At 44.4% G+C, this 13,632-nt stretch overlaps 1 protein-coding gene across 1 annotated transcript in view; it reads right to left on the bottom strand.

Moving 5' to 3' along the window:
- The window catches only part of LOC148033524 (protein PAM71, chloroplastic), a 66,867-nt gene that overhangs the window by 12,695 nt on the left and 40,540 nt on the right, over positions 1-13,632 (bottom strand). The window contains exons 13-14 of the mRNA XM_087680920.1: positions 8,639-8,713; positions 7,823-7,949 (exon numbers count right to left, since the gene is read on the bottom strand). Coding sequence (XP_087537046.1) covers positions 7,823-7,949; positions 8,639-8,713 — 202 coding nt within the window. The remainder of the gene's footprint in view (positions 1-7,822; positions 7,950-8,638; positions 8,714-13,632) is intronic.

Raw genomic sequence — 13,632 nt, 5'->3', positions numbered from 1 at the left:
GAGGTCGTGATAAGTAAACGCAAATTATTTAATGGCCGGAATGTCTCAGTTTATCTTAAAACTTCTGAAAGCCAGATGCACTTCTTTGGAGTTCCTACCAACTGGAGCAACTATTTCCTACGACTTGTCATGCTTGCTTTGCGAGTTAGAGTGACTGATTTATTTGTGCAAGATTCAAACTGGAATGTCTTTAAGAAGACGCTCAAAGATGAATATTTTCTGGAGGATTATGGTATTGCTACGTGATAGACGTTCAGAGAATGGGTCTATCAGCCCAACAAAGGACTTGTTGTTTCCGAGTTATTACACGAGTTTGAAGAACGTTACAACCAGTTGGATGCACTTGAGCAAAGAGCCCTCAACTCGGAGAAAGTGGAGTTATTCTTACAAGCAGCTAATCGTGCACTTCATGACGAGTTGGGAGAGCTTCTTGAAGACCGTACGCAACCTATGGGATTGAAGATGGATTGGCAAGATATTGTTGATGCGGTTTTCACATTGACGAAGAGGCGAAGATGGAAGACTCGCCTACAAAACGGCATGCAAACTCCCCTAACGATATCTTCTCCTACCTCCACTTCTCCTACTTCTTTTGCTGCTCCTTCCACTTCCTCTCCTACTTCACATCCCATGTCTATGCCTACTTCTATGCCTATGCCTATGCCTATTCCTACGGTAGTTGTCAGGCCATCTGCCAAACCAACTGTCGAAGTCATGGTGGAAGAAATTTCAAAGAACTTGAAGGATCTTCAAATAAAGATGGCCAGAAGAGATCAACAACCACTTAACCCAGCTCCAACTTCTGTCCCATCCTCTTCTACTCCTATGAATTCTTCCAGAAGTGATCAAGTACACCGTTGTATAAGGTGCGATAGCCCAGACCGTGAGTGCAAGGACTGTCAAGACTTTGAAGAGGCGAAAAGATTGAAGTTGGTGGTTTGCAAAGGAGATATAAAGAAATTATTGGAGGAAACTCTCTTACGTTCTTCTTATGTGAAGCAAGAGGCGGCAAGAGAAGTTGCTGCCTATGGTCTTCAATTGGAGCAGTTACTGAAAGATAAGTCTCCTCTATGGTCCTATACACTACATGCAGAAAAGAAAGGTAAAGCTTCATCATCTGAACTTTTATTCATAGGAGATGCAATTAGAAAAGGAATCGGATGAAATGATCGCGTAGATGTCTTCTCTATCTATGCTTATATTGCAAAATCTCAAGGGTTTAAAGCACTTGTTGAAGAAAAGCGCAAAAGAGAAAATGACCAACCTGAATGATCAAAGAAGACAACTAGGAGGAGTGAGTTCTTCAACCTTCTTCTTCAGGACCGGAGCAGAGTATGGCGGACATGCAAAAGCCAAAAGTGCAAGAAGACCAAAAGGACCCAAAGTTAAAGGATTCAAAGCCGAAGAAGCAATTTGGATTCAAGCTGCTATCCGACATCGAGACTTCCACAAACTTGAAAAAGGTACTTGAGGATTGAATTCTTAATTGCAAAATTGAATTTACGCTCGGTTCTCAACATAGGTTATTCTAGAGACTGAATTGGTGTTGATGTGTTCGAAGTCATTTGAATTTACCGTTGTTCTTGCTTTTTGCAGAGAGCTTTCAGATCAAAGGCCTAGGTTTCTCAAAGAGTACCAGGCTTTGATACCATGTAAAGAAATACTCTCACACAGAAACGCAAATAACAATCATACGACAAGGCACAGACTAATAAAAGAACTGAGTTAGGGTTAGGATAACTTAGAGACAATGAATAACTGAAGTGACATAACTGCTAAATATACAATGCTCATGCAGCAAACACACTATGCAATGAATGAATACTGAACCTCAAACTCATATATCTCAAGGATCAGGGCAGGGGCAATAAGCTCGAGAGTGTGTCGTACTTTGAACGGATACTGAATTGTAGCAAGGCAACCTCCAAATGTCACACAAGCAAACGCAGTAGTGAAAAGCTGGATCTGATGCAGACAGCACTGAGGAGAGAGAAAGAATGAAAACGCAAGCACCATAGCCTGCAGGAGAGAGAAAGACTAAAAACGCAGGCAGAACATCCTACAAGAGAGAGAAAGCTTCCAAATGCAGGCAACCTGCAAGAGAGAGAAAGTTGCTTGCGATAGCCTGCAAAAGCTGGGCAACAGCTGGAGAAGAGAGAAAACTGCCAAACACAAGCTACAGATGACATGGCAGGCAGTACGGCAGCAGGTGTGTGTAGGAACAACAGTCGCCATGTTGGGATCAGCTCCAAACTAAGAGAAGAGGGCTAGAAATCAAGTGCCAACTAATGTAGACAGCAATGGACAGCTTCAGTTGAGATCTCCTCCACGAACAGGGTGTGGGCAGCAAGATGTAAGACCTAAAATCTACAAAAACGAGATCGAGGGATGAATGGAGGGCAGCATACGTATTTATAGAAAGTTTGGGCCCTACCAAGTGGGTTTGTGCTTATGGGACACAGAAACTCTCTAGAATCATGTTTCTTTTAAATAAACAAGGTTTCTTCATTAATCAAGCAAGTTTTGGGATTGTAAAGCTAATGCAATTTTTAGTTCAACATCTCCATTGTATGGACTGCTAAATCTAGAAAAACGTAGCAAATACTAGAACTGCATAAGATTATGGTTGCACATGTAATCTTGATGAATATAAAGATCTATAACTACACAAAGAATGACATATCATGTTTTAGAGGTATCAAGTTCAAAGCTTGCTGGAAAGCCTAGAACATTGGTTGCACAAGAGCCTTCATAAAATGATCTATCAAAGTGTATTTTGAGCAGCTAGCCCAATCATGATTTGTAAGTCCATGCAAAGTAAGTGAAGCATCAGCCTTGTAGAAAAGGCCAAAATTTTGGGTCCCTTTAAGGTATCTAAAGACATGCTTCACAGTCCCCCCACAATAGTGACGAATTGGAGGGCCAAAGAATACTAAAATACACCTAAATCTATCATAGAAAAGGGCTGCTGTAAATAAGGCTGAAAGGCTGCAATTCGATCCCCGTTGGTCCGAGAAACAAGGAGATCAACATAAAGAATGGAAATCAGAAATCCCAAATGTTGATACCATAAAGTAGTGTGTGCCTAAGAGAATCGCTCACTCAAAAATGCATGATCAACATTTTTGTGTGAAAAAAATTGTGGCTAGTTACATTTCTAAGATGAAAAAGACAACAAAGTAGACAATGATCAACAACCTAGTTGAAGTTGTATACTAATCAAAATTATATATCCAAGCATCTTAGGGTGATCTAAGGGGGATGTGGAATGGAAGCCATGGTGGAGAAGTATAATCTAACGAGGGTTGCCATCCAGTAAAGTAAAGAACATGCCATGGCCACCCCAAAAGTGATGGAACTCCTACCAAAGCTTCCATCGATGTCAAGTCTCCCTACAACTGCTCTCAATGGCCATAAAGCTAAGGTAGCATACAATAAGAGGCTCTCATTGCTGAAAATAATTTGGAAACATATCTTTAGATGTACATTGTGTGAGGCTCCCGATGAGCTGTTGTATCTCAAATCACAATGCACAAGGCTTTATCTAGCCGTTGGGCAAAGCCTCAACACCCACTACTATGCATGAGCCAACTTCCATAATCAAGATCATATCCTACGTATGTATCAATAGTAGGTGGTGGCTCTGGCTGATTCACTCCCAACAAGAGACCCCCCACAAGATACACCTCAAGCCAAGTAGTGCTAGACAGAGTACGCAGCGCATACCCCCACACACAAGGTGAACTGAGTTGCATGACCATAGGCAAAGCTTCAGAGTCTTTAGGGCACTACAAACTCCATTCTATTGCATAAGGGCCACCAACTACTGATGGTCATGTGCCCTTGAATCACAAGCAATAGCAATCAGGAGAGTAACACTACTTCTCCCAAAGGCATCACCAGAAAGTCTAGCAGAAAGCATCCATGATGCTATGCTCTTGCCAATGGTTGTTGCATGACGAGACCCAATCCACATTGTACTCCATCGAGATGTATCTACCAAATCTGATCTATGTAAGCAAAGAAACTCATTGGTTTCTAGGTGAGTGCTGAAGCAAGCTAGAGTCACTATCTTGGATCTTAGTCGACCTCATCCAAGGGATTGCTCTCTCAAATCCAAAGTCGCCACTCTTGGATGTCTAACCATGCTATGTGTGGATCCAAGTGCCACAACTTCCCTTCGAGGCCTATGACTTTGATCCTCCTCCAAGAGATGTGGAGGAAGGCAAGACCCTACTGCCCTCTATGCAAAGCTGCCAACCACTCTCCCACACAAAGAAGAAAGTGACTTGGGGGGCAACTTTGGCTTTGCATGCAACCTGCACCCAAACGCCCATAGGTGAAAATTGCGATGCCCACCCATGTCCCCAAAACACAACAGTCTTGAGGCTGAAAATTGGTAAATCCAGCAATGTACCACCGATTGGAGGCCGGAAACTGATGATCAAGGCTGTAAACAGCAGGGTGCCAGCTGAGGGAGGTGTGTTGGATGTTGTATGGGCCCGCACTGCACAAAACACAAGCTAGCTGATGTGGGTGATGAGGCTGATCAGCAGGGTGGCCAACTGAAGCACTAAATGTAGCTGCCTAGGGCAGTAAATGCAATCGCCAGCAGCTAGGAACCATCCCTAACAATGGTGGACAAGCGCCAGGTGGAGGTGCTGCAGTCGATGATGGTTGGACAGCAGATGGTGAGGGGCTGCAAGTTGGAAACAGGGCATAGCAGCAAAGAGGGTGAGGATTGATGGACCTAAACTGAAACTTTCTAGGACCACACACTATTTAATGAAATGTTTGGTAATTCACATGTTTTGAGGCCGTTTTAAAGAGCTAATCTGTTTGTGATGCACTTTTAGCTCAACATTGGGTAGCATGGTCAATGTTGTGGTGAAGGTCCACCTCAAATATGGTCTCCACTCCCCTCCCAAGTGAAGTCGACATTCCTTGAAACCCTCTTGAAGGAGAAGTTTCACATCTAGTCTCCTAGAGAGAGCACTTGTACCACTAGCTTGCCCACTAGCGCTAGGGTCTAGAATGCTGGATTAATGATCCCCAAGCGCCCCTCTGAGAGGTATCAAATGATGATCTGGAGGCCACTTTGGCATGGAAATCCTTGACCTATCGAAGCGACCATAGGAAATCCCAGACTAAGCGGCACAATTGTGCAACACATGGTGATGAGAAGCACCAGCAAAAGGATTTATACCAAGCTGTCACAATAAGACCAAGTTGGCCACTTGACCTCTGCTAGCAAGAGAAAGGCAAGTCGTACTCAAGTGGGTAAACTTTTGTTGGAAGGAGTCCAATACTAGTTCAAACTGCTGGGATGCTATGATATCAAGTCCTACTTGGAACTTGAGGTATTTGACAGTCTGCCCTTGCTCACCCACGTAAAGGCCAAGTGAACTCCCCAATCAATGCTAGAGTTAGTGTTTATTAAAAGGCCAACCGACCTATGCTAATTGATTTTCACATTTGTTGCTATGCAAAACACCTCTAGTGCCATGCTATCCTCCAAGAAATCCCAGACCAAGCTACTATAGGCCTTCTCAAAGACCACAAAGAGGATTGCAACCCTCTGTCCACTATCTTGGACCCACTTCTAGCCTCGAAAAAGGTGAAAATGTTCTCCAAGATACTTCAACCTTGGTCAAAGTCTGTCTATGCATCATGATGACGTCTGGAAGGATGGGTCCAAGTTTGTTGCCGATGGTCTTTGGCAATGCCTTGTAGGCCACTGACAACGAGGTGGCAAGGCACCATTGTGTGAGCTCTAGTTGATCCCCTTCTTTGGAAAGGAGACAAAGTAGACCACTAGAAACACAACTTAGCATTCTCCTAGAGCTAAAGATCTAAAAGAGTTGCAGCATAGGTGCCTTGACCTCCTCCTAGTAGGTGAAGGGAAAGACCTAGAGAGCACATCCTCTCCTTTGCCTGTCCCTGGGACTAGAAGACATGAAACATCTCTTGCTCGGTGGCGGATATAAGGACCAAACATCCTATCTCCTTTGTCACCAAACAGTATGCAACCCCACACATGCTCTCTACATAGAGTACCCAAGCCAAGATAGTCTCCTACTGAAATGATTGTCCATAGAAATCGGTGGCAAGCCCTAGTGCCTCCTCATGGCAAGATCTCACTCTCTTATATTGATCGCCCAAGCTATAAATTTGGGATCCTAGGGTGTTAGGTTGATGTACCTGGAAAAACTCTCTACACAAGGTGCCCCCTTTCGCACCCAAAATTCAGCTTAGGTGCAGAAAGAGAACTCTATCATCCTGTCATCTACGCTCACTAGAGCTGCTAATGCCTTCAAGGCATGGAGGGTGTGGTCTCTGAGGGAGTCTTGCAGTAGCCTTCAGTTGGCTGCTTGCACCTTCTCCTCCCAGCACTTTTGTCTGGAGGGCCACCTCCTGACATATCCTACTTGAATGTCCAAAGGTCTGAGCCACCACCTACACAATCCCTCCATTCTACGCCCAGTCCCTGGACCAAAATTTTCTCATCTTCTATGTACCTCCTCTCGCTCAGTAGTCAAATCTAGAATCCAATATGAGCGTGAGTCAAGGGTTGAGGCAAGCACATCCAAAGATAGACGGATCAAGGCATAATGCAATAATGTGGTCCTTGCCAACCATCCAATCTTCCCTCCCCAAAAATTGCTCCATCTGGGAGGATGCCTCTCAATCAACATGTAACCCAAGAGAAGTCAATCAGCCATTGGGCTTGCAGAAATCCAGGCCTCTCAACAACATGTAACCCAAGAGAAGTCAATGAGCTATTGCACTTTTGCAGAAATCCAGGTCTCTCCAAACATCACATGCACATGCTACAAAAATAAAAAAGCCTCCCATGCCTCCTACTCATCGTCCACCATACCCTAGAAGTTTGTACCTCTACATTGTTGATCCTCTAAGGTCACACACTTGCCATTCTAAGACATAAGAATCACAAAGGTTCCCACTTCAAGTGGAATCAAATACTCCCCACGGTCTAAAGCTCACCTTAAAGGAACTCTTGCAGGAAGAGCTGATTGTGGCGAGGAAAGGCATAGCCTACTTCAAGGGCTGTAATGCATCTCCCTAGGAGGAAAGGATCACTCTGTTTGCTGTCAAGGAGAGGGACACAGGGGTATGGAACTCGTCACTGCTTGGTTGGGGTGCTTGGGGGTGGCAATATTAGGGGGTGGGGATGGGAAGGTGGTGTGTCTAGTGGATGGGAAGTGGAGAGGGGAACTGAAGCAACAGCAAGGGTGGAGGGGAAGGAAGAGAAGTTGGGGGGCAAGGGGTGATGACCGTTTCACTAGGGGGAGGCTGCCACTGCAGGGCCCACGCTGATATGAGGCCACACCAAATGTACTCTCTTTCAGCTAGGGCTGATGAGCAGGTTTCTACTGAGTGGCCTTTCCCCCAAAATGTGTACACTCTAACACCTAATGTCAAAAGACTTGCCACTCCAAGAGGACCCCCTTTTGCCACACCTTTGCACCATGGACCCATGCAACCTATTAGTGATTCGATTATCTGCCTATGTACAAATCTTTTCATTGAGTGACTTAATAATCCCAAATAAATTTAACTGTTGGACCCTTTTACAGGTGTGATTTATGGAACTACATACAGACAGCTGAGTTGGTGTACTATTAGCTGGAGTGATCATGAAACATATTCTGCACACTAGAAATGATCAAACTTGAGATGTAATCAAAGGATGCAAATTTGGGCTCTCTAAAGATTGGATGAGTAGAGACATAATAGAGCACCTAATACATAAACTCAATGTGAGATAATTGCAAGGTTAGAATAGCTGAAGAATACTGACCGACAGTCGAAAAGAATGATTTATCACCCCATTCAGCAACAAACACAAGAGCAAAGGTTGCAAGTGCTGTATTAGCAACAGCTTGCCCTCCACCATTTATAGCTATTCCTGCAACTGCCAGTTCTGCCTAAAACAAAAAATTAAAAGACCACCTCTGTCAGAGCTAATTCTTGTTTTGGAAAGAAAGAAAGAAAGAAAGAAAGATATATTAACGTCTACATAAGGCCAATGTGGCCTATGAGACAAAATCCAGAGTACATCCATGTCTAATTTCATCTCATCAGTAAGGTAAAGATAACATTACAAATAATTGGGTGGCCTATGAAACAATACTGAAAATAACTATACGATGGGACTATACTAGGGTTGAACCATGTGTAGTGTTGTTCCATCAATAGAAAAAAATAACCAGGCGAACCCTTCATGGAAAACATGCATCTCAAGCATCAACTCTGGTCATAAAGTGCCTTGTTTCTTTAAAACGGTCTAATCGAAACTGCAGTATGCATGCTGTTTGCTTGATATCTGCTTACCTAAATTGACAGTAACTATAATGTTCATTGATGCAGCAACAAGGATTCTAACACTATTTATATTCATCATGGAGAATTCAGACCATGAACTCTTGAATTGAAATGTCAGTGATCATTTTCAATATGTTTCAGCTGAACAAACACAACATCAGTCATCACACATTTGTCTGCTTCGGAGTTTTTGTCAATCAGAAGCAAAAGAATCAGGGGTTATCAAGACCTTCATTTTGGCAGCTGATCTGACACTGAAAAACTGGGCAAGTCAGAGTTCAGTTTAGGATACCTCTTGTTGTTCCTCCTCCGCCTTAGAACCTTCCATTGATGCAGCATCTACAAGAGTTGACACCCCAAAATACACCTGTGCATACAAAACTTTCAGAATGTTCAGTAATGATATGACACTTTCAATGCCAAACAAATCCAATGTATTTTCATCAACAGAATATCTGGACAGTAAAAACAAGAGACACAAAAAGACTGCTAGCAATACTCAAACTGTACATAAAGGAAACACTCAATGTAGTCAGTCATTGTTGCCATACACTTGGTTTACTGAAATAGGAAATACAGAGACCCCTGAAATTTGCAATCATACAAGAGAATTGCCATGAGGTCGTCTTTACTTTAAAAACACCTTCCAGAAGCATGAGGTTTCAGATTATCTGAAGCTTAATAGCATGATGATACAAATTAAAGAGAACATAGGTTCTTACAATTGACAAAAGGCTGTCAGCCTTCATGCAGGCTTCTGCCTAGTAGATTGTTGCTTATAGCTTGGTGCACTTTAAAGGCCAAATTCCAGGACATTGGAGTCACAAAACTAATATGCTGACCCCTAGATGTAAGACTTATCCAAATACCTCAAATATATCCCAATGTGATGAAACCTCAAATATTCAGATCCCACCAACAGTCAAGCACCTGTAAAGACAACCTTGAAAAGAACATGCCAGTCAAAAGAAATTTTTTGACTCATTGGAACTCACATGCAGATGGCTTGTCTGATGCCCCTAAAACTGCTCCTTTGGCCATTAAATCATAGTTTCCCTTGTACATAGTACAGATCTTTTCGTACTACAGCATGGTACGAATCCATACGTTTCCGTATGAAAAAACTGCTGCTTTTGCGCCACCCCGTGCTGGCACATTCTGCATCCCGCCGATCAAAGTCAAATCTGCGCACTCTGCCCGTATTTTTGTCCCGTTTTCTGCCCGCGTGGCACACTTGCCAGCCCATTGCCACTTGCCATTGGATCCCATGCTCTTTTCCACACTCTTGAGCCTTCTCTCTTCTTCCACTTTGGATCCCTCTCTTGTTCCACTCTCTTCTCTAGCCTATAAAAGGTGCTCCTCCCCTCCATCCTTCCACACCAAATCAACAAGTATTCTCATTGCTCAAGCCTCTCTCTCTTCAAGCAAGCCATCTATCTATCAAGATTCAAGTCTATCCCGATTCCTACGCCCTTCCTCTCTAACTTCCACCCCCTCTCTCCCTAACTTTCAAGCTTCTCACTCTCCCTCTCTTTCTCATGGCTCAAGGCTCAAGCCTCTCACTATCCATTGGGCCTATCTCTCACTCGTTACTCCCTCTCCATCAGCATCATGACACGTGAGAAGCACAAGGCCTTCAATTTGCACACCATTCATGTGGAGAGGAACACAAAGAAGTCCAACTCCCACCATTGGACATGCAAGTATTGCAGGAAGCGCCACACAAGTGGTGCAACCCAACTTCTCCAACATCTTTCCAAGATGGGTGGGCAAATTGTTCCATGCAAGGAAATCCCTCAAAATATTGTGAACGGGTATCTTCAACCGAAACGAATGAGGCCTCCACCATTGGTGGTGGGTGACTCCACATCCACATCTCGCTTCAGAAAAAGACAAAGAGTGGAGGCTCATGCGGCACCGGAGAGGCTATCCTCTCTCTCTCAAGCTCTTGGTCATGTACGTGGATCGATTACCTCTCTTAGAGAAAGGCAATGACTTACAGACATTGTGTTGAGAAACCCTTCACCCCCAGTTTGCGTTTTTTGCGTTTCTGCATTTTGTGTTTTGTGCTTAGGGTTTGCAGCCCCAAAAAAGGGGCACCATCCTAGACTAACTGTGCCTATTTATAGGCCACTCTCTCATTCATTCCTCACGGTTGATTCATTCAGTCCGTCACTTCTTCTCTCCAGCTTCTCCATTGCCCTCACATCCCTTCAAGAGGACATTGCGGTTCGTGGTTTGTGGCTATCATCATCATCTTCCTTGTGCTACGACACCCTTGTTCCCTTGTATCACATTCACTCCATGATTCAAAACTTCAACATTCCATTCATCAAAGTTTCTTCTCTCTTCTCTTCTCTTCTCTTCTCCATGTTTGCTGAGTTCACTCCGTGTTCCTCCCCGCAAATCCTACTGTCTCACTGGTACGTTATCTTTTGACATGGTATCAGAGCTAGATTTGCTCAAACAATGGCAAAGATCCTCCACTCCAGTGAAGGCAAAGACCGGTGGCAGGTTCGACATCCACTTCTCTTCTTCTTCCGCTACCTCAACACTCTGATTGGTAGCTGCTTCTGTTAGCGATGTCAGATCCTGGCCATACAGTACGACGACTGGTCAGACTGACCAGTCGGACTGCCACGTGGCAGTCCGACTATACTGCACCAGTCGGCTGCATTTAATGCAGCCGACCTGTCTATTTTGGGCGCATATTTCCTGGCTATTTATAGCTGATGTCCAGCACAGTCCCTCACACTTCTAATCGCAGGTGTCAGGCTGGAGATTCGTGCAAATTACATCTCTCTTTGCAGATTTCAGGTTGGAGATCGTGTAGACTCCAGTGGACTTCGAGGTGAACAGCAGGTTGCATCGTCGAGGTGGAGACACGCAGTCCCGCGCACTGCGCCCATGTACATATCTGCATATCTTTGTATACAGCACACTTTATACAGCAAATCTTCATCTTCCACTGTCTCTTTCTCTCTCTTCTCTCTGCTTTCTCTCTCTCTCAGTCTTGGTCCCACGCTTCCGCATCGCTGCACTCTGACATGGTATCAGAGTAGTGTAGAAGGGCTGGCTGAGTAAAGAACCAACCTGAAGAGAAGTTTCCATCGCGACACAAGGCTGTGTTTCCAACGTTTGAGGGCGAGCGGGAGGGCTGTGCCTCGGAACAAGGCTGAAGCAAGCGTGGGCGCGCGGGAAAGGAGTCCAGTTGGTGGGTTTGCTGCTGTTTGAAGAGGAGGAAGGCTGAGTTTTCAGCTTTCAAGTGCAGGTTTTGCTTTTTCATCGCCTCCGACGGGTGAAAAAGGTTCAGGACGTGGAAGAAAGAGCCCTAGCAGGCTGCGTTTTCACAGTCAGAGGGGGCTGCTTTTGCGTTTATGAAGGCATTACAGGTGAAGATGTCTACAGAGATTGACTTGGAGTTCCAGACGATCATGGACCGGAAGGTGCCTGTCTTACCGGCTCTTCCCGCAAATCAAAAGCTCGATGGCGACAATTACCGCATCTGGCGCGTGATGATGTTGGCCATCCTTGAGTCCTACGATTTGGCGGAGCTTGTACAGGAGGAGATCGACCGGCCCTCGGTGAGAGATGAGTCCAAACTCTCTTCCGATGCTCGTGCGGAGTTGGCCAAGGCACAGTCTCACTGGGACAAACTGAATGCCCGGATTCGTTCTTTTCTTTTTCTATCTTGTACTACAGCCGTGATAGCCCACATCGAGCACTTGACGGTGGCTCGGGAGATATGGCTAGAGCTTGACCAAATGTATAACCGGATGACCCTTATGAAGCGCGTTTCTTTGGAGGTGCAGATGCGGACCTTGTCCGTGAACAAGTCTTCTTCGTTGCGGGAGCACAGAAAGCTTCAGATGCAGGTTCAGAATGCGGGGAAGCTGATTTCCTCCGAAGACATGGCAATCACACTCTTGTCCCAGCTGCCGCCACGATTCGGTGCTTTCTACTCCGCCCTTATTGCTTGGGGGCGAGAGTCTACTCTTCGATGGGAAGAGCTGGTTCCTATGGTCTTGGACCAAGAGGAAAACTAAAGGGACAGCATGCTTCCAAGTCGGAAGCCTTGACAGGTCAAGCCTCTCAGAAGAAGGGGAAGGACCAAAAGAAGAAGAAGGAGGACAACAAGTCAAAGAAGGACAAGGACAAAGACTCCACATGCCATATTTGTGGAAAGATAGGCCATTGGAAGAAGGATTGCCCCAACAAAGACAAAAAGGACACCAACAAGAAGGACACGAAGGATTCTGAAGCAGTGGTGTAAACGCCCCGAACAACGTAGTATGCTTAACAATTATGATATTCGCTTGTTTTCGAGATTTAATATAAAAGAGAATGAACACTTAAAGCTGAAAATGAAAATTACTCACAAAATTACAGCCATGAAAATGTAAAAGTAATGGAGACAAGATTAAGGGTTGAAGATGGGCAACCCCCCCCGAAGGAATGAATTTCTGCTCAACCCAAGTCCCTTAGGGAAGAGCTCAGTTACAATCAACCTGAGAGTGAGAAGAAGTAATTCTCACTCTCACAAGATCATGCAAAGATGTACAAACACACATGCATTATCTATTATGCAATGATAAGAACTGATTTCTTTACAGTATGAGAGAAGGAAAAGGGAAAATCAGCCTTTCTCCATCGTTGATCAGCAGTACATGGATAGGGCTTGCTTCTTGTTGCTAAAATGGAAGAAAGAGCTCGAGAAGGAGGTGCTGTAATGAATTTACATGCTTGTTGTCCTGTAAAACAGCAGTGATAGAAGAGGGAATATGGAGGAATTTGATAATGGAGAAGTGGGGGATGATGATGGGGAAGGATGGGGCTAGTTTCTGGCTATCTGTGGGTGCTGTACATGAGTGTACAGCAAAGAAAAATAATGTTGAATGAAGAAAAACGAGCTCTTATTTATAGGAGAGGGGAGAGCTAGTACAAAAGGGGAAAGTGGAGTAGCACAAGACAAGTGTCCAGCCACATGTCATGAGATGTGACAAGTGGTGGGACACTTGGAAACTTGTGTGACAAGTGTCTTGACACTTGTCTCTTCTCTATGGTCTTCCTTTTTGGGTTGAATACTGTCAAGAATAGAAACAACCAAATTTAGTAAGCACAGTCAGAGTACAGAACTTACTATTATTAGAATGACATCCCTATTTTTTAGGACTAGCATTTTTAGGCTAATTCGAGGCTCCTAAAATTTAGGGACCCCCCCAATATGGGTGTCATATGAAAGCTTTTTCCGTGTACATCGCAAAAATGGTATCCGAATCTTCATGT

This window comes from Lygodium microphyllum, chromosome 7, assembly GCF_053477565.2.
Source record: "Lygodium microphyllum isolate KBCC chromosome 7, Lygodium_microphyllum_v1.1.10, whole genome shotgun sequence".
Lineage (NCBI taxonomy): Eukaryota > Viridiplantae > Streptophyta > Polypodiopsida > Schizaeales > Lygodiaceae > Lygodium > Lygodium microphyllum.
This window is presented reverse-complemented; position numbering and strand designations above follow the sequence as displayed.